General features: G+C 38.7%; 1 protein-coding gene across 3 annotated transcripts in view; it reads right to left on the bottom strand.

Moving 5' to 3' along the window:
- Window positions 1-3,923: 3,923 nt before the first annotated feature.
- The window catches only part of LOC114663726 (sperm-associated antigen 1-like), a 121,422-nt gene continuing 104,137 nt past the window's right edge, over window positions 3,924-21,208 (bottom strand). For 2 of the 3 annotated variants that reach the window (XM_028817648.2, XM_051935498.1), the window contains exons 15-19: window positions 18,333-18,474; window positions 12,568-12,694; window positions 11,764-11,922; window positions 5,309-5,686; window positions 3,924-4,357 (exon numbers count right to left, since the gene is read on the bottom strand). In XM_028817648.2, coding sequence (XP_028673481.2) covers window positions 4,205-4,357; window positions 5,309-5,686; window positions 11,764-11,922; window positions 12,568-12,694; window positions 18,333-18,474 — 959 coding nt within the window. In that variant the 3' untranslated portion in view covers window positions 3,924-4,204. Of the gene's footprint in view, window positions 4,358-5,308; window positions 5,687-11,755; window positions 11,923-12,567; window positions 12,695-18,332; window positions 18,475-21,208 lie in introns of all 3 variants that reach the window. The other variant, XM_051935497.1, reaches the window with a different exon arrangement.

Here is a 21,208-nt window from a genome sequence, read left to right as displayed (position 1 = left end):
TCCGGATGCACTGTATGTGTGCACCTTGTCTGGTAACCATCACAGAGGTGAGCAGAATGAGATTTCAGAACCTGGATAAGAAAGAACAGAGACTATCATCAGATTGCAAGACAAACCATAAAACAGGCTTCCCAGAACCAGAAGAACATGTTTACAATAAAGCTCACAAAATGAAAATTAATTAGACTCTCAAAGATATGACAGTCTTTCTCAGTATGTCCAAGGGTGTCCTCTTCTCTTCAGCATACCCTTTCTTTACACTTGCAGTTAGGAGCAGCATATTCAACTTTTTAAGATGACAAAGGATTCAGAGTTCATGCAGATTATCTGTAGTCTCTGGGCAATTGCCATGACAACACTTGACTTCAAAGGACACTGCTGGGGTTAGGTTAGGGTCTTTTCCATGCAGAAAAACTAGATATTGAGACTTTTGGGATTTATCTCCAAAAGAGGTTTGATACTGGATTTTACAGTGCATAACCAAGTCATTTTATGAACTGCAAACCTGGAGTCAGTTTTCTTTTGTGCACCAATCTGTCAGTTATCATTGCTAGATGTCATATCCCGTAGCACTGCAAAATGTATACTGTTTGGCACAAGGTGTCCTCTTGTTTAGAAACAGTGTCCCTTTTTGGAAACATTTAGTCTCTTGCATGTAAACAATCTCTCAAAACAAGTATTGCAGTAGCAGTTATATATTATTTTTAAGAAAAAACATACACACAAACACACACACTGTGATGGTGCAAGTCGGCTCCACTCTCCCTGTTACCTTAGGGAGCTTCTTGAACAATCCGCCATTAATAATGCAACCAAGGATGAGCCGGGCAAATGAGGACACACACATGCAACCAAGGGGTAGGTGCAAACAGTGATCATCCAAATCAAAAGTGTCCAAAACAGTGCAGTGCGTTTTCCGATAAATAAATAATCCAATAAAATCAGTGTCCACGTGGAGGTTAAGAATCCAATAAATAAATATCCATAAAATGAGGTTAAAGTACCACAAGAAACTCTTAAAATTCCAGAGCCTTGGTGCATCCCTTTAAAACGGACATCTCTCCGACTTACCGTATTCGGATCTCACAGCACAGGGAGACGTCAACCAACAGGTGCAGGCAACATTCAGCCCTGTTCGTGTGTCCGCCCCCACCCAAATCCCATGAGGTTCCACAGGGCGCCGTCAACCCTCCAATTCTTTGGACTCCAGCTGCCATCCCTTGTGGGAGAGTCCGTCCAGAGTAATCTTGTTGCTCCTGATCAGCAGCATACTCAGCAGTAGCAAACTTCAGCCACACACTCCTCTCCATGGGCTCGCGTTCCCATCTGCCTGCTTCCTCCTACTTCACTGGCTCTCTTGTTCCTGTCTTTCTCTCCATGCATTAACCTCCACTCTCTTTCGTAAGTGACTTCTCTATTATTCACTAATTAGTGGGTCTGATGTTGAAGCAGTTACAGCCTTTCATCCTTCAGTGTTTGCTCTGCTTGCTTTTATACGTTTTTACATACATATATATATATATATATGTGTGTGTGTGTGTGTGTGTAAATGTTATAAATGTAAAAGCCATAATGCTGTGAAATAAGAATAAAGAGCAGCTAATTAAATGAGATCAATTATTATCACTGATTGTGAATCTGGTTGGAACAAAAACCTGCAGCCACATGGGGTCCCCTAGGACAGAGTTTGGGAACTGCTGCATAGGAACATCTAGTGAATTTAACAGTGCTTTAATAACCTGTTTTCTAAAATGCCATGCATATCATTATTTCAGTTAGAGAAAATGGGTTATTGGTCTCTGAGAAACCTGGTTAACAGACAAATTCCTCAGCAAGTAACCCGGTTATATGACCATGTAAACCCTTGATTGGTGTACAGTGTAACAAAGGCGCTATATTGGCGCCTGACCTGATACAGACTTACACCGGAGGCACTTATAAAAACCAATAATCTTTCATTTTTCTTCACCTGTAGGGCACGTCTTCCCCGTGTCCCACAACAACAACAACAACAACAACATTTATTTATATAGCAAATTTTCATACAAAAAGTAGCTCAAAGTGCTTTACATAATGAAGAGAAGAAAAATAAAAGACAAAATAAGAAATTAAAATAAGACAACATTAATTAACATAGAAAGGAGTAAGGTCCGATGGCCAGGGTGGACAGAAAAAACAAAAAAAAACTCCAGAAGGCTGGAGAAAAAAATAAAATCTGTAGGGGTTCCAGGCCACGAGACCGCCCAGTCCCCTCTGGGCATTCTACCTAACATAAATGAAATAGTCCTCTTTGTAGTTCGGGTTCTCACGGAGTCACTTGATGCTGATGGTCATACAGACTTCTGGCTTTTAATCCATCCATCATTGTTGGAACATCATGGTGCTTTGGGTAGATGGTGGTGGCGCACGCCACCACCAACAGGACACCGGAAAAGGAAACAGAATAGCAAGTAGGGGTTAGTACAGATTTTGAATGAATAGTTATTATAATGAATTAGATATACAGAGTATCAGGATTAAATTACAGTGAAGTTATGAGAAGGCCATGTTAAAGTAATGTCTTTTCAGCAGTTTTTTTAAAGTGCTCCACTGTATTAGCCTGGCGAATTCCTACTGGCAGGCTATTCCAGATTTTAGGTGCATAACAGCAGAAGGCCACCCTCCTCACCACTTCTTTTAAGTTTTGCTCTTGGAATTCTAAGGAGACACTCAGTTGAGGATCTGAGGTTACGATTTGGAATATAAGGTGTCAGGCACAACACAGTCCCAAAACAGACCAGTAAAGCACACAAGCACTCCAAGTCCTCATGATCCCGGAATGGTGGCTGCTGGCCCCTTTTAATGTCCACCCAGAAGTGCTCCAGGTGGTTGATTGCCGAGTTCCGGCTGCACTTCCAGGTGTGGTGAATACGCTGCCCATAAGGGCTCAGGAGTTCCAGCTGCAGCACCCCCTGGCAGCGCTGAGGGACCCAACAGGGCTGCACCCAACTCCAATTCCCATGGAGTCCTGCGGGAAACCGAGGCACCGCTCCAACCCAGGGGGGTTGCCATCTAGCGTCCAGGGGGAGGTATTGCAAAGTCCATGGCTGCTGCCCCTGAACATATACTAAAGGGGGTGTCCCAGCCGGGCATGGACCCCGGCCGTCCGCCACAACAGTTAAGCATTCTGTATTCTGCACATGTCTGTTGCACTCTTTTCACCCATTCCTGTGTCAGCTTCTCACACTTTCAGCAGCCACAAGCTAAATTTCCTGAAACTTAATTTCAGAATTTGCTAAATTTATTTTGATGAGCTGAATGTACAGAGCTGAGCTCAGCAGAAAAACTCAAAGGCAGTCGGGTAACATGAAAGAAGTAGTCTGATTAGTTTTTAACAAAATGAATATTCTAACACAATACTTATTGTATTGAAGTAAAAATCCCTGCATTATCATTACCTCTGCAACACTGAGTGTAAGCCAAGAAGCAAATATGCAGAAACGCACAGCCAAGCAGAAGAAACAGAAACATATCAATAAAGTGTCAGTTTAGTTTTAATCCAGCTATTTGCTATAGATATGTTGAAACATTGTGATTGGGGGATTCAATAGTCAAATGTTTCAAACCACAAATTATTGGGGGCTCAGGCCAAGACTGTAAGAATTGGATGAATGCTACTTACATTAGAGCTTATGAAGTAATAATTTATAAAACAAGAAAATGATGACAGGCTTCCTGCTTGTTTTCGGATTCACATTTGCTATAACTGTTTTTGTGCAGTTTAATGACTTTTGCCAAAAGAGAACTCTATAAGAATACTTAAAAAGAAAGTCAACTAATCAGCTGCAGCCAGTACAACTGCCTTCATATTAACGCCAGAAATTCTAGATTTGAACTGAATCCTGCTTTCTCTGCAATTCAGGCACACAGAAATGATCCACACGTTTACGACAGGAAGCAAACATGTCTGTTTTATTGAACCAAACATAATCTCTGTACAGTAAGGGGGGGGGGGGGGGGCACTTCTCGTATTTTTACATGTTCAGTTGGTTTGCTAAAATATATTACTATACAGAAAATACAAACTTCTGAGTCCATATTAGACATAACCAGTTTTTTTACAGGAATATTCTAAAAATTAATTGAGGTATGCATGTTCTTAAAGCTTATATAAGTTTATTCAGCAGAAATCATACTTTATTACTGATTCAGAGACAATTGACTGTCAGGTGCGGAGGCAAATTTCATGAAGAAAATACCGGTTTGCAAGTTTCTGAACGTCATCTGGTGTGAACTCCTTACTTTCTGTTGCTGACAGATGGTGAAACAATAGCTTTACTTGATCTTTTTCACTCTTGCCAAGAAGTGAACATACCATCTGAAAAATAATTATTTACAGTGTTAATCTGTTATATTACACAACTTCTACTGTATGAGCTTGAGATACTAGGCTCCAAGCTAAGCTATTCCAAGAAAATTAGGTCCTGGTAGTGCTAAGAAATTCTTGATGCTCGTCTAGACATATCACCTCCTTCACCAGAAAGTGGACATGCAAGCAGCCCATCAAATCACATGTGTTAATGCTCATGTTAGATGTAACTGCAATAAAAATGTGAGAAAAATATCTTAACATATGTATTGCCAATAAAAGTTATAATAATCAAAAGAGTAACTTTGGGGGTTTTACCAAGAAAATTTGGTCTTAAATGATTCAATGGTAGAAGCCAATAGCAAGGCAATTGTGTCTTCTTTAAGAAATTTATATGTGTAAAAATTAGAGCTTCCATAACACATGGGCAGAAGATTTATTTAAACAGCAGATTTCCTTTTATCTTAAGATAATTTACATATCAAATGTCACATTATTAAGAGCAACTTTGAGTTTCAGTGCTTTGAAATACAAATCTCACAGTGAGCAAGATTTCAGTATAGGATTTTATAATTAGTAAACATTGATTTATCTAAATACTTTTGCAAAACACTAATGGCATAAGGGCACCCTGCTGATACTTCAATAATGTAGTAATACCAGTAAGCCCATCTTATTACGCGAAGTTGAATCATTTTCAAATTGGGAATTAATACAGTCAACCATTTGTTGTCATCCTAGCGAAAAACAGGTTGAGTTGTTATTTGACACGTTATTGTCCTCTCTAGAGGGTGGTATGTAAGACTGCACATCTTAAGAATAACATGGCGATAAAAATGTTAATCATATTAAATAATTCAATCATTTCAAACTATGCTATGATATTGTACATTACTATGGTACATGCAATTCTACAAAAATCAAGAGTTACGGTAACTTGTGTGAGAGATAACCTCTTACCTCAAATCTATCAGCCTTTTGTAGGTTCATTAAGTGAGAATATACCATTTCTGGGCTCTTCTGAAGAAGATGTCTATCCAAGGCTTGAATCATGATGGCCAAAGCTTCCGTGTCTAACTCACAGCTCATCAATAAAGGCATATTTTCTGGTGTTACGATGCAGAGAAGTTCGGCGCAAGCAGCTACATCACTCTTGACTTTAATGGCATTTAACATCTGCCCAAATTCATATGCATTTGTAGGCTTTAAATGAAGGGTGTCTTTCCAATTAGAGGGATCAGCATCAATGAAACCATGTGGATGATTTACACTTAATACACTTCCAGGAGTACGTCCGTTTTCTCCACTTTCTCCTTCTTCTTCATCACTGTTACTGACCTAAGAAACAAAGACAACCAGCTGAACTACAGTTCAAGTACAAACGGTGTCAGAGCATGGCTAAGACTCCACTGACTATTCATGTTGTACAATAATTCACTGTAAAACCAGGATAACACATGATGTTCACAAAAAAGAGACATTGACAAGAATAAGATAGATAGATAGATAGATACTTGATTAATCCCAGGGGGAAATTCACATACTCCAGCAGCAAAAAATATTAAATTAAAGAGTAATAAAAAATGCAGGTAAAAAACAGACAATAACTTGAATAATGTTCAACGTTTACCCCCTCTGGTGGAATTGAAGAGTCGCATAGTTTGGGGGAGGAATGATCTTCTCAGTCTGTCAGTGGAGCAGGACAGTGACAGCAGTCTGTCGCTGAAACTGCTCCTCTGTCTGGAGATGACACTGTTTAGTGGATGTAGTGGATTCTCCATAATTGATAGGAGCCTGCTCAGCGCCCGTTGCTCTACTACGGATGTCAAACCGTCCAGCTCTATGCCAACAATAGAGCCTGCCTTCCTCACCAGTTTGTCCAGGCGTGAGGCGTCCTTCTTCTTAATGCTGCCTCCCCAGCACACCACTGCGTAGAAGAGGGCACTCACTACAACCATCTGATAGAACATCTGCAGCATCTTACTGCAGATGTTGAAGGACGCCAGTCTTCTAAGGAAGTACAGGCGGCTCTGTCCTTTCTTGCACAGAGAATCAGTATTGGCAGTCCAGTCCAATTTATCGTCCAGGTGCACTCCCAGGTATTTATAGGTCTGCACCCTCAGCACACAGTCACCTCTGATGATCACGGGGTCCATGAGGGGCCTGGGTCTCCTAAAATCCACCACCAGTTCCTTGGTTTTGCTGGTGTTCAGTTGTAGGTGGTTTAAGTTGCACCATTTAACAAAGTCGTTGATGAGGTTCCTATACTCCTCCTCCTGCCCACTCCTGATGCAGCCCACGATAGCAGTGTCGTCAGCAAACTTTTGCACGTGGCAGGACTCCGAGTTATATTGTAACGATGTTACAATTTCGTTTGACCTTCTCCAAATTTTGATTGACTCAACCCTCTTATTTAAATCAGGTTGCAATGGGAAATAAAAACAAGCTATTTTAGGGACACTCTATATATTGAAAATTTACAAATAAGATATGGAGATTTAGGATCACAGTTCCACAAGTAAATTCACTATGTGCCGAGAGACAGTAATGAATTTAATTATTCAAATATTGATTTTTTTGTATTTTTGTAATTCTGCAACTGTCAAAATACTATATGAAGAGGCTAGGTGAAGGCTGAACATCGTACAACAAGTGAATGACTTTTGATCTACTGTGTTTATATTTTATACTGCGGGTTGTGGGAATGGGAGGAGACGGAGCTCAGGGCGCAGATGGGGCATGGGGTTGGATTAGGATTTCAGACCTGTGCATGGGACGTTATCTGCGTTTGCAAAGTTAGATGCCTGCATAATTGACTCATGTGAAATGTAATTTGTTCGGCAACCATTGTTATTTTTGACAGCAATCACACGACACAGAAACTCTTTCATACTTTTTTTCAGATTTATAGGGAAACAAATGCAGAATGCTATGTGTATGGTAATTTACACTGCAGCTATCATTAGGCACTATAGTGTTTATAACCTTTTTGACAGGAAATGTGCCTTCATTTAACACACTGCACTTTTTCCCCTGCTTTTTTCCAAATGGTAAATTATATCATAATATTATCAGCTTAAAAGTCGACAGGCAAGGCACACTTGAGAATGTGGGAGGAAAACCTACACAGACAAGGAAATTATGTGCAAGATCTACATAGACAACCACTGGGTACAGGACTCAAACTCAGATGGCAGTGGTACCCACTGCACCACCATGTGATGCCCTGTTAGCACACAATAGAAACAAAAACATTTAACTTTGAGAACAGATTGGTACATAGGGAGCAGAACTGAAAATAGACCTACATTTTGGATTATTCCCAAATTATACAATATTACAAACTTGCCATGATCAAATCTCTACACTTATGAATACAGTATATTATTGTTTTCATTCAAAACATACAATCAATTATGTAAAATAATGATAACTGGAAGAAGACATTATTTCCTAATGTTTCAGATTTACTTACTTATACTTCCAGTGCTCTCAAACACTTTCCTATAAGAGCTGCATGAAGTTCTCCCCATGCAGACCAAGACTTTGCAAGCAGACATCTTGACTTCTTAATTTGGTCTATTGAACTGACACAAAATGCCAACATTTTTGAGAATACAGAATAAAGACAAAAGAAGAAAGTGTCTTTCAATTGTGGATTTCTTTTAAATAAGTATCCCACAGGGAATGCACAAACCAGCACGTTTCTTAACGCTGGTCCCAAGCCCGGATAAATGGGGAGGGTTACGTCAGAAAGGGCATCTGGTATAAAATTTTGCCAGATCAATATGCGGACACTGATACAAATTTCCATATCGGATCGGGGCCCGGGTTAACAACGACCACCACTAGTACTGTTAGCCAACAGGGTGCTGGCGGAAATTGGGCTACTGTTGGCCGAAGAAAGAGATGAAGAGGGGGGAGACGTGTTTGGAGGCAGAAGGACAGGAGGAAGGTAAAGAGAGTGGAACTGAGGATAGGGACTTTGAATGTTGGCAGTATGACTGGTAAGAGTTAGCTGACATGATGGAGAGAAGAAAGGTTGATATATTGTGAGTACAAGAGACTACATGGAAGGGGATTAAGGCCAGGTGGATCAGAAGAGGATTCAAATTGTTCTATCATGGTGTGGATGGGAGGAGAAATGGGGTAGGGGTTATTCTAAAGGAGAAGTATGTAAAGTGTTTTGGAGGTGAAAAGAGTGTCAGACAGAGTAATGATTATGAAGCTGGAAACTGAAGGTGTGATGATGAATGTTGTTAGTGCATACACACCGCAAGTTGGGTGATCAATGGATGAGAAAGAAGTTTTCTGGAGTGAGTTGGAAGAGGCGATGGACAGTATACCTAAGGGACAGAAAGTGGTGATTGGTGCGGATTTCAATGGACATGTTGGTGAAGGGAACAGAGGAGATGAGGAGGTGATGGGTAGGTATGGTGTCAAGGAGAGGAATGAAGAAGATCTGAGAATAGTGGATTTTGCAAAAAGGATGGTCTGGCTGTGGTGAATACGTATTTTAAAAAGAGGGAGGAACATAGGGTTACGTACAATAGTGGAGGAAGATGCACACAGGTAGATTATATCCCATGCAGAAGAATCAATCTGAAGGAGATTAAAGACTGCAAAGTGGTGGCAGGGGAAAGTGTAGTTAGGCAACACAGGGTGGTGGTCTGTAGGATAACATTGGAGATCAAGAAGAAGAGAAGGAGAGCAGAGCAAAGGATCAAATGGTGGAAGTTGAAAAAGGAAGACTGCAAAGCTGAGTTTAGGGAGGAGGTAAAACAGGCACTGGGTGGCAGTGAAGAGTTAAAAGATAGTTGGGCAACTGCAGCAGTAGTAGTAGAGTGACAGCAAGAAGGGTGCTTGGTGTGACATCTGGACAGAGGAAGGAGGAAAAGGAAACCTGGTGGTGGAATGAGGAAATACAGGAGAGTATACAGAGGAAGAGGATGGCAAAGAAGAATTGGGATAGTCTGAGAGATGCAGAAAGTAGACAAAAGTACAAGGTGATAAGGCACAAGGTGAAGAAATAGGTGGTGAAGGCTAAAGAAAAGGAGTATGAGGAGTTGTATGAGATGTTGGACACTAAGGAGGGAGAAAAGGACCTGTACCGATTGGCTAGACAGAGGGACCAAGCTAGGAAAGATGTGCAGCAGGTTAGGGTGATAAAGGATAAAGATGGAAACATACTCACAAGCGAGGAGAGTGTGTTAAGCAGATGGAAAGAGTACTTTGAGAGGCTGATGAATGAACAAAATGAGAGAGAGAAAGTTGGATGATGTGGAAATAGTGAATCAGGAAGTGCAATGGATTAGCAAGGAGGAAGTAAGGACAGCTATGAAAAGGATGAAGAATGGAAAAGCCATTGGTCCATATGACATACCTGTGGAATCATGGAGGTGTTTAGGAGAGATGGCAGTGGAGTTTTTAACCAGATTGTTTAATGGAATCTTGGAAAGTGAGAGGATGCCTGAGGAGTAGAGCACAAGTGTACTGGTACAGATTTTTAAGAATAAGGGGGATATACAGAGCTGTAGTAACTACAAGGGGATAAAATTGATGAGCCACAGCATGAAGGTATGGGAAAGAATAGTGGAAGCTAGGTTAAGAAGTGAGGTGATGTTTAGTGAGCAGCAGTATGGTTTCATGCCAAGAAAGAGCACCACAGATGCAATGTTTGCTCTGAGGGTGTTGATGGAGAAATTTAGAGAAGCCCAGAAGGAGTTGAATTGTGTCTTTGTGGACCTGGAGAAAGCATATGACAGGGTGCCTCGAGAGGAGTTGTGGTATTGTATGAGGAAGTTGGGAGTGGCAGAGAAGTATATAAGAGTTGTACAGGATATGTACGAGGGAAGTGTGACTGTGGTGACGGGATGCATTCAACGTGGAGGTGGGATTACATTAGGGATCGGCTCTGAGCCCTTTCTTATTTGCAATGGTGATGGACAGGTTGACAGATGAGATTAGACGGGAGTCCCCATGGACTATGATGTTTACTGATGACATTGTGATCTGTAGCGATAGTAGGGAGCAGGTTAAGGAGACCCTGGAGAGGTGGAGATATGCTCTGCAGAGGAGAGGAATGAAGGTCAGTAGGAACAAGACAGAATACATGTGTGTAAATGAGAGGGAGGTCAGAGGAATGGTGAGGATGCAAAGAGTAGAGTTGGTGAAGGTGGATGAGTTTAAATACTTGGGATCAACAATTCAGAGTAACAGGGATTGTGGAAGAGAAGTGAAAAAGAGTGCAGGCAGGGTGGAATGGGTGGAGAAGAGTGTCAGGAGTGATTTGTGACAGACGGGTATCAGCAAGAGTGAAAGGGAAGGTCTACAGGACGGTAGTGAGACCAGCTTTGTTATATGGGTTGGAAATGGTGGCACTGACCAGAAAGCAAGAGATGAAACTGGAGGTGGCAGAGTTAAAGATGTTAAGATTTGCACTGGGTGTGACAAGGATGGACAGGATTAGAAATGAGTACATTAGAGGGTCAGCTCAAGTTGGACGGTTGGGAGACAAAGTCAGAGAGGTGAGGTTGCGTTGGTTTGGACATGTGCAGAGGAGAGATACTGGGTATATTGGGAAAAGGATGTTAACGATAGAGCTGCCAGGCAAGAGGAAAGCCTAAGAGGAGGTTTATGGATGTGCTAAGAGAGGACATTCAGGTGGTGGGTGTAACAGAGCAAGATGCAGAAGACAGGACAATATAGAACAAGATGATCCACTGTGGCAATCCCTAACGGAAGCAGCCGAAAGAAGAAGAAGAAGAAGAAGAAATATTTCAAAGGGCTTGGTGTATAGTGTATATACCGACTATATTGATATTACTATATTGATGCTAGCAATGTGTATATATGATTTTTTTCCCTTTTAACTCATTAGATCTATTGGTGAACAGCACATGAACTCTTCATTCTAATTGAACCACTCTGACTGGACAAAGACGCTTCTAAGCTTACATAGACATAGGCCATAAAAGAGTAGTAAATCATCCCGTAGACAGTGGAAAGTTACTATGAATATTAGAAAGTTAAAGTAACAACTTTTTATATGATCAAACGTATGGCATCTTTTAGGCAAAGCTGAAAGAAATCCTTTGTTCTACAATAGTGTATATAGGAGTACACATACAGTACAAAAATGGTTTTATATATCTGCTATACATATATATAGGTTTATATTTTTAAATATATACCAATATATTTAAAATTATTTTAAAAATAATTTCCTTCACGCCATTAATGTTTCACTCATATAAAGATGCTAGTTTGTGGATTTTCTTTTCTTAATTTTTTTTTAACACTCATTGATACACCTAACAAACATAAATGAGTAAGAAATAACACAGACATAAGCTATGTTCAAAGGTAATACTTTGGTTTTTAATCACCCCGCATGAATCTAGGGACCTGCTTACTTCTTGAATTGGAATTTTTTTTCTCTGCTTTTGATTGATGCAGCTATCATGCTGTTTCTTTAAACAATCTGTTGCTTCCTTAAGTTCTCTCTTGGCTTCAGTGATATGTGGAGCAATCTGGAGAACTTCTTTGAAATCATTGATGCTAGCAATGTAATTCTGTATAAAAAGACAAAAAATTAAAATTTGTTTGCAGTTTTTATCTTTTAAAAAGTTTGTATTATTTATCTGAAAGTAAAGCTTCAAACAGTAGTAGTAGTAGCAGTAATATGAGTAGCACTGGCATGTGTGCAGAGTTAATGAAATACTTACTCTCAGATGCAACACGCCACCACTCATCAGAAACATGATAAAGAAGAGGCATATTAAAATAAATAAGTGGAGAGATGCATCATCAGCGAATTTGCAAAATCAATGGTGAACATTGCACATAACATCTTGCCAAGTTAGTCCACAGTCCAATAAACTCTAAATTAGAAATCAACTTGGTGCATTTTTTTCCCATTGCCCTTCTTATTTTCACATATTTATGCTACTAATTATTTCAAAACGGTTAGACCAGTTTATTTTAAACTTAACAAGTACTCAAAAACAAACTTTTTTGTTGTGCATTCCAAATGTAGCTTTGTTTAATATACTTTCCAAATCCAGAAATGCTATTTTATACTTGATAAATAGTAACAGAACCAACTGAAATAACCACGTCAGATGTTGGGAAAGACTGACGAGATATTAAGGAAAAGAAAAGAAATATTCTGTGTTTCTGGTTAAACATAAACAGTCAGTTAAATACATTATCATTACCTGTAGGTTTTTGTAGGCAAGGCCTCGTCTGTAATAAGCCTTTACATTAGAGGGTTCCAACAGCAGGGCTGAATTACAGTCCTGTATCGCTTCTTCATTTTGATTCAGCTTTAAGTAACACAGTGCCCTAGCAAAATATCATAAACAAGTTTAAAAAGGGGAAAAAAAATTTTTTTTTCCAATAAAACTACATCTAGATCCTGAAAAACCACTTGTTTGTTTCAACTGTTAATCAATATCTCAAAAATGCTTCTCTGAAAACAACCAGACTTAAAATGGTTTGAACATTAACAGACAAAAATCCTACATAGAACACTCCTAAGAAATTGTTAACCTTTGTTGGCCATTATGCACCTTGTGTAAGAACAAACTGAGAAGTTAATAGGGAGCTACGAACCGTTTTACTACAAGCTCCACTTTACACTTGGATACAAGTTAAGATTCTCTGACATTTAAAACTGCTGTGAATAAACAAACCTGATCAGATTTAACTAATACATTTTAAATGTAACCAATATTTAAATATGGAGAAGAACATGTAAAGTAAATATCTGTTTTGCTTCTTTTATGAACTTATAATGTGCCTTGTGATAGTGCATTCCATTAGGGACATAAATAAGGCAAAAATTAACTGATTAATTACAAAGACAGTATAAAGATTGTGATTTTTTTTAATGTTTTATATATTTAAGGACAGCAGACATTCAATGTATATATTGGGTATATTGTGTGTATAATTCTGGGTCTAGGACTTACATTATGTAACAGTTTGCAGTTTGTTTAGCAGAAAGATATTTTTTTAAAATCATGTTTAAACCAATGTTTCATATTTTATTCATTATTTATTAATGTCTTAACAGTGGTTTGAATTTCCTTTGAACCCAAGGTAGAAAGTAAATTTACAGTATGACTGTTGTGTTACTAGAAAGAATAGGCTGTCTAATCTGATTCTGAATTTTTTGATTTCCAAGAAAATATTAAATGTTCATCTTGTAAGATTTTTGAACTCTTCTGAGACCCTCCCAACAGGGCAACACACCACCTCCTCGCGCAACGAATCTGTCACCTGATGGGTGACGCAGGGAACTTTACAACTGGGCCACTGACCTGGTCCTGGCCCTGACCATTTGCTGTGTCTGTGTAGTAGAGTGGTAGCTTCCGTTTCAATAAATAACCTTGCTGTTCCTGTTTCGAGTGGAATAAAGCTGGTTTTCCTGTAGTCTTTAGACTCAGACTCACCTTTTTCTCAGGCCGTATCATCTGGACACTTTTGTAAAGAAGAGCACTTTTTCTTAAAAGATTAGAAGAGTGAACAATGAAATAAGGCCATTAGAAGAATACCAAAAAATGCCTTTATTTGGGACAAGGGGGCTCCACCCCCTGCTCGCTTCGCTCGCCTACCCCCGCCGTTTTGAACCCGTGCCCGCCGGGCAGCCGTAGGTTGCTTTTGTATTGGCCTCTCTTTCAACCTCATGTAGCATTTTTATAGACTTAGCTAATGGGTGATTGTTTATGACCTTTGTGATGTTTCTCATTATAAGCTCCGTGCATTGTTTGTTTTCAGGAAGGTTCATTCGTTGATAGATTGCGTCATCTGGATCTAAGCTGTATATTTCTGCAAATTTGCGTTCGTGATTTGTTTCAGGGTGCACTGTTCCAATGCGATGTAATATTTGTCCACATACGCGAAAGCAGTATGGGCCATTGCCAGCTGGTGGCCTGATATTTACTCCGGTAGATGCCAAAGCAAATGAACTATTGTAGGATCTAATGCAGTTCATAAAGTTTTCACTTTCAGGTACATCGTTAGTTAGAAGCTTCCGTAGATATTCAGGATATTCATGTAAAGGAGGCAGTCTAACTTGACCCTTTTGACAACAACGTGTAAACTCATTAGTTGTATTGCCAGTTGTTTCTTCAGGGAAGTTAAGTGAATGACAATGATTGCAAATGACACTCATTAATTCCAATGAATTTTCATTAATAGTGGACTCATTATAGAATGCATTGTCAGCCAATTGGCGGAATTGTTTAGCAGGTGTTTGTCGTTACTGTCTTTGACGTTTATCGTTTGCCTGTGCCGTTTGAGAGGCGCATTGTTGTATGTCCAGTGTTTGGGATGTGTTGTTTTGGAGCTGTAACTGCTTTGCTTGTGTTGTGTGAGAAGCGCGTTGTAGTCGCCGGCGTTCATTGTTTTTATGGAGCCAGGCCCGTTTTTGTATCCCGGTCACTCCTCTTTTCCGTACCATCTCGGGCTTGATTTGTGAACCTTTGTGGACTCCGTAGTATGTCCCGTTTCACTGTGGGGCGGGGATAATGTGATTCAAATATGTTGTTTTGTCCGTAATTGTGGGGTTTCTGTATGATGTCGGGTGTTTGCTTGCGGTTGCTCTTTCATTTTTGAGCAGTAATCTCGGGCTTGATGGGTGACCTTTTGTGGACTCCGTAGTCTGTCCCGTTTCACTCTGGGGCGTGGGTCTGACTCCTCTTTTTTGTGTGCTATGGGCTTTGTGTGGCGCCTGCGTCTGACTCCTTTTTTTTGTGTGCTATGGGCGCGTTGCCTCATTTCTTATTTCTGTTAGTGGAGGGGGGCTTTGTGTGGCGCCTGCGCACCATGTCTCCTGCGATTTCCGTTGGTTGGAGGGGGGCTTTGCGTCCACGGGCAGGTCCCTGCCTCCATATCCGGTTTATCATTCTCGTTTAGTAATATGGATCAGTTCATTTCTAGTCTCAAGAGGATGAGGACATGGAATCTTAATGGACTCTATGCAACACCTTACTAGTGGAGGCAGCTGCAGTGTCAGAAAGGCAGCAAAGTATGGTAGCAACCTTACATTTTTATTGTAGAGAGCAATGGTAAAGGAAACTGTCTAGTTAAAAATGGCTTTGAATCCAGTTTAACCAGAAGGTTTTTAGCTCTGATCCCAAGGGGTACTGTAAGGTAGGGAGGCAGAAGTGAAGGTGTTTGATCTGGCATACAATTCAATGATCCAATGAAGGAAGACGGAATGTTATCCAGGGAGGACAAATGTTCATCCTCATGTAAGACAGCATTAAAACACTGAACTATGGCAGTCATACTTAGAGGAGGTAGTTGACCCTGGAGCAAAAAGTGGGAGTTGGTCAAGGCTAAGGTAATGAATAGATAAAATTTGTCTGGAAATGTGGAAAGTACTTAATTTTAGGCAGCAACATGTTTAGAATTCCTCTTCAGAGATTTGTTAAAGCTGGAACAACACTTTCACAGTGGAATAGTGACCACATTAAAAACTTATCAAAAAAAGAAAAAAAAACCTAAATGGTTTACAGTTACAGGATCACACTTCCCCTCCCTCCCTCTTCAAAGCTTATGGAAGGAACAGCTGATAGCTGAGACTTGCTTCCAACTTGTGAAGCAGCAGTCCAGCTCTTCATCCTTGCACAGTTTTTCAGTCATAGTAGCAAGCAGTTGCAATGTGCAGGTTTGTTACTTTATTTTTCAGTGGCAGCTGTGCTTGCACTTTCCAACAGAATCTTGTCTTCTCTAACCCTTGGGAATTTACAAAGAGAATAACAAAGACATGTTGAGGACATTTCTATTGTTTGTGGATGATGTTTGCCCTCCTGTCTCATCTGGTTGTGATCTCCAATGAACCGACTTGTACTTTTCCTTACCGGGAACAGAATGACAATCAGATGAGTTTAAAGCAGAGGAGTTTATGGCATTGGTATGAATGACTCTGGAGGTGATAGATTAATCAACCAAGCCATGCAGCAGCACTCATAGTATACTGAATGGTGGAGATAAAGTAGGAACCAATTTGTCAAACAAAGCTCTCAATTTAGAAGTCAAGCTATGTCAACATCCTCATCAATACACACTAGATCACTAGAGACTTCGTTTCAGACCATCAAACCAAAATGTGAAAATTCTGAAACTGCAAAAAAATTCCTTTATGGACCATAAATGTATTTGATCACATGTGTTACGTAAAACAAGCACATGCACACAGCTGTAAATACTGTATTAGATTTGAAAAAAAAATCATCTTTGTAGTGATACGCTCAGGTAAGAAGCCACTATTTTATAAGCTCATTCAGTTTATATCTGAACCTATTTATCAGACATTGTTTTAAGGACAATTTAGTCAGAACGATATTGTAATATGGACATAAAAAGCAGAATGCAGTTCTGATTCAAGGACTTCTCTTGCAATAACTAAATATCTTTGAAAAGCTAATTCATAATGTGGGAGTGCAAAACAACGAGCCTGTATCCTTCTCCTTCTGGGGGGAAAAGGATTTGAAGCTCAGAGTTTGCACAGCAGTTTACCCATCTTCCATTTCATCCTCCGCCAGGAAGAGCAACAGAAAGAAGTTCTGTGAGCCTACCCCCAGAACCTCCTCTTCCAGCCCACTTGTCTCAAAAAATCACCAGGAAGCAGGCAGAATTTACATCAGAGTGAAGATTGTTCTTCTAGCCTTCTGGATAATAAACATGGTTTCTATGTTAGAACCCAACACTTCAACATTCCTCTGTCTACTCTCTTATTACGCCTGACAGAACCTTTAATTAATCTAAAAAAAATTCTATATACTGTACTTATATATAGTATGTATTTAAACACATCACAATGCAAATTGATCTAAAAATATAATTTTATGCATTACTGTTTGCCTACAACTGTGTTACATCTTTTATAAGACATACTGTACATCCTAGTCTTTATTAAGAATTTAAGCAACTTTCATTAAAGCAGATTACTTTGCATATACAGTACATGTTAAAAAATATCCCCACATAAAAAAATAATTAATTACATGAAATTAAAAGCTAAGTGTTTGGGCTGTAATCTCTTTGGAAATGTCTCCTTTACATAATTAATGAGAAGTATGTTGCTTACAAAAAACATCTGGCTAGGAACATTTTTATAAGCTGGTCAAGCGTGTGATTAAGAGGGAACTCATTCTGCTTGTCACTGCTTGCTACTTCCCTTTATGATAAGGAAGTAGATTTGTTCAGAAGTTCTGAAGTAAAGAGACAGACCATCTAAAAAAATCACACAAGAAAGCCATTTTAGCAGAACCACAGAGTTTCCTAGCATTGGGAAAATATTTTTCATTACAGGGCCCAGTCAAGATACCACGTTTTGACACACCTGTTGAAATGGTGGAAAATGTGTAAATACCTTTAGTTTTTATTGTGCCATTTAAAGTTTTAATGCTCTTGCCCAAAAACAATTGTAATGTATATTTGCATCTATTATTAATAAGGTACACTAAAGTCAGTGAGCAGCAGAAGACTTTTTCTGTGTAAAAAGGGCAAGCATACCAAAAACCTGTGCAATTTCTTCTAATGTGCTGGCCTCCAATGAGACCAGTCCCAGTCACTGTGTGCCAGGCAGTGGAAGGAGCCAGGATTTCAGTTCTTTCCCTTCTTAACTTTGGGAATATAACTGACCTGCTATATGACTAACAGATGAACGGAAACAATGAGAGTAAATACAAATAGGAGTCAGAATCAAATATTATTTCAGTGGTCTTGGATTGTGTAGACGGAGAATCTTAACCTATCAAATAAATGATACAATAATTAAATTTACAAAACAACTTTTACCTTAACTAGGATATTATATTAATGTTATGTAAATCAAAAAGCAAATATTGAGAAACTATTCAACAAATAATTACAAAAGAACAGGAATCCAATTATCCAACAAACATTTTGCCTTACCCTTAAACTCTATAACATTCAATTTCATGGTTAAAGCACTATAAATACCTACCTGTTGGAGTAAATGGCACTGTCACTGGGGTTTAGCTTGAGACATTCGCTATATTGTTTCAAAGCCTCATTATATTGACTTGTTTTCACAAAATCATTTCCTTTTTGCTTAAATGATAGGAACATTTCTTCTGTTGCTTTGCCTTCAATGCAAAAAAACAAACAAATTGTTAGTTAATTAACATCTGATATCAATAAATCAAATATCTAATCTTTTCCAACTAAACACTCACTTCTTTGTAGGCAAACGACAACATTCTATGATATGAAGATTCAGTAAATACAAATTTCTTGAAGGTTAGCCAAATAAGGAAGACTGAACTACTACAATACCAGCATTAATGAGAATGCAAGGAACCTGATTGTTTCCAGACAAGTAATCATCATTTTAGAAGAAAGAAGTGAAACCTAGAGCGATTACATGTGTGAATAGCAATCTATCCATAACCCAATGTCTGTAATTTAGTGCCTCTACCAAATACACTTTGTCAATCTCAATCTTCAAGTACTGTACATATGAAATATGCTGTTTGCTGTTATTTATTTTAATTTATAATTAACAATAATGTGTCTGTGTTTTCACATTGGCATTTCACAGCTTCTTTGATGAATGCCATATATCTCGAAAAGACATCAAGACTGCATACTGTAATACAATTAAAAGTGAAAAAAGGATACTGAAAAAGTACAAAGTGTTTTTTATTTTTTAATTACAAAAGGGCTTTGCCCCCTGCTCGCTTCACTCATCAACTCCCGGGTTAGTTTTTCCTGAAATACAATTTAAAGAGATTGTTTTTTTTTCATGGGAATTGTTATATATGAATTATGTTCACTTTTACTTTAAAAACTTCATTAAAAACAATATTTGGAATTAAAATTTCTGATATAAATTTCTTATGGCCTTCCACTGTTAAATTTTCATCTGCTGTTATCTCTTTCTTTACCTCTGATTCGTTCATTGTGGAAGTCCAAATTGCTGCATCATTAAATCTTGGGCTTCTAACAATTCTTTGATGATCGAATGAGCCATTTGTTCATTCGACTTTTCGGATAATGGTCCTTTGAACGCTTCTCATAATTGTAAAGCATCAACTTCACCCGTCATAATTAAGTACACGAAGAAGTGTCTTAATTTGTCAGGCATCATTACAGAAGAGGCATCAGACATCATTTCAAACATATATTTGTCCGATTTACATAATCCAGCTGCTCGTGCCGTTTCTTGAAAGGTACCGTACGTATTTCTATCTATAGACAGAACATCTTTATACGATGTTGCTCCTTTCGATTCACGTAACAACAATTTTAACTGAAACCGTTCGATATCTTTTGGTGATGCAATATTTAAGCAAGCAACACTTTTGCAATTAATTTTTCTCGGATGCCACACTCTTTTGTTTCTGCTTTGCGTAATGATGAGGAAATTGCGCATACGTCTGGTGTATTAAGTTCAAAATATGCCAATAATTTTGTATTTCTATTTTTCGATACCTCTAAAGCTTCTGCTTCTTCGCCCTCTTTGAATTGAATAATTTTCTTACATGGTAAATGAATCGTTAATAATTCAACAGAATGACTTCGACTCTGCATGGGCAATTCCATTAAATGCCACCCGCTTTCCTTTGCACTGACGTACCGAGTATCTGAAAATGCTTCAACTTCGCCCTGACACTGTTCTTTCGATAAAGTCACTCGTACTTTATGAATGTACTTGTAGATATACTTAGTACTTATAACCGATGCACAATGCTCGACATTAATATGACAATCGAATCATTTGTGCAAATAATGGTTATATGGTACTATCATTGAATTATGAAGCATCACAATTTTACCATCTTTCTTTCCGTGATAAGTGTGTTGTTCATGACGATTATCTCTTTGGCGATAATCAGGAAAGCCAGCGTTAAGTCATATCTGTTGTTTGAACTAACGCTTTTCGAAATTTCTTTAAACATTTTTTTTCTTTTTCAGTTCCAACAAACTGAATCTTTTAAATGAGGTCCGTGAGACATGTGTTTAACAACTTTGTGCCATAATTCAGGATAGGTTTCTCGGTTTGGAATTTCAGCACAGACAAAGCGATCTACATCATCAGCAGTTAATAATTTATTTTGCAAAGTAACCAATAAATGCATGTGAGGCAAACCCCGTTTTTGAAATCTGATCGTGTAAATGTACGCTCTGACTTGACTAAACTCCGTTTTGAGTTAATTCAATAAAAATAAGACTTTCTGATAAAACAATTTACTTACGAAAGTGGGAATATCCAGAGCTAATGTAGCTGGCGGCAATGTTCTCGATCTGCGCATGTCTGGCCATTGTGGATTGCACGCCATTATATAAATAAATCTGGCCAACCAATAGTTCGGAATATTGCCATTGCATCATGATATAACTGTTGCAATGCTCTTGGACTACCTTAATATGATGATGGTAATATTACTGCTTTACCTATTTTGAATTTGTCTGAACTATTGATATTTGAACTTTGAACGTGATCAATGAGACCTTGCATATGTTCCGTTCTAAGTTTTGCATGATTAGATTTAATAAAGAAGTGACGATTAGCTTCGACTTTTGGATATGCATTAACAATGTAATGTTGCGATAGATGTTGCAGATCTTTCTTCTTCACTTTGTCGTTGCTTACTTTCCTTATTATTAGAATCTGCAAAAAAATTATTACTGTTCTTTTTTGCATTTTTGGGCATGATTTTCTCTCCAGCGCTTTTGGGTCTCTTTTCGATGCGGTGCTTTTTCTTCTTCGCTTTGGTCGTGGACATGTCATCATTAACTTGCACATTTTTTTTACAGCTGCTCTTTCTTCTTCGGTTAGTTGTTTTTGAAGTTCTATCCAACAACTGAGAGGTGAGA

The sequence above is a fragment of the Erpetoichthys calabaricus genome, chromosome 13 (genome assembly GCF_900747795.2).
Source record: "Erpetoichthys calabaricus chromosome 13, fErpCal1.3, whole genome shotgun sequence".
Taxonomy (NCBI): Eukaryota; Metazoa; Chordata; class Cladistia; order Polypteriformes; family Polypteridae; genus Erpetoichthys; species Erpetoichthys calabaricus.
The sequence above is the reverse complement of the archived record's forward strand: the minus strand, read 5'-3'. Positions and strand labels throughout refer to the sequence as shown.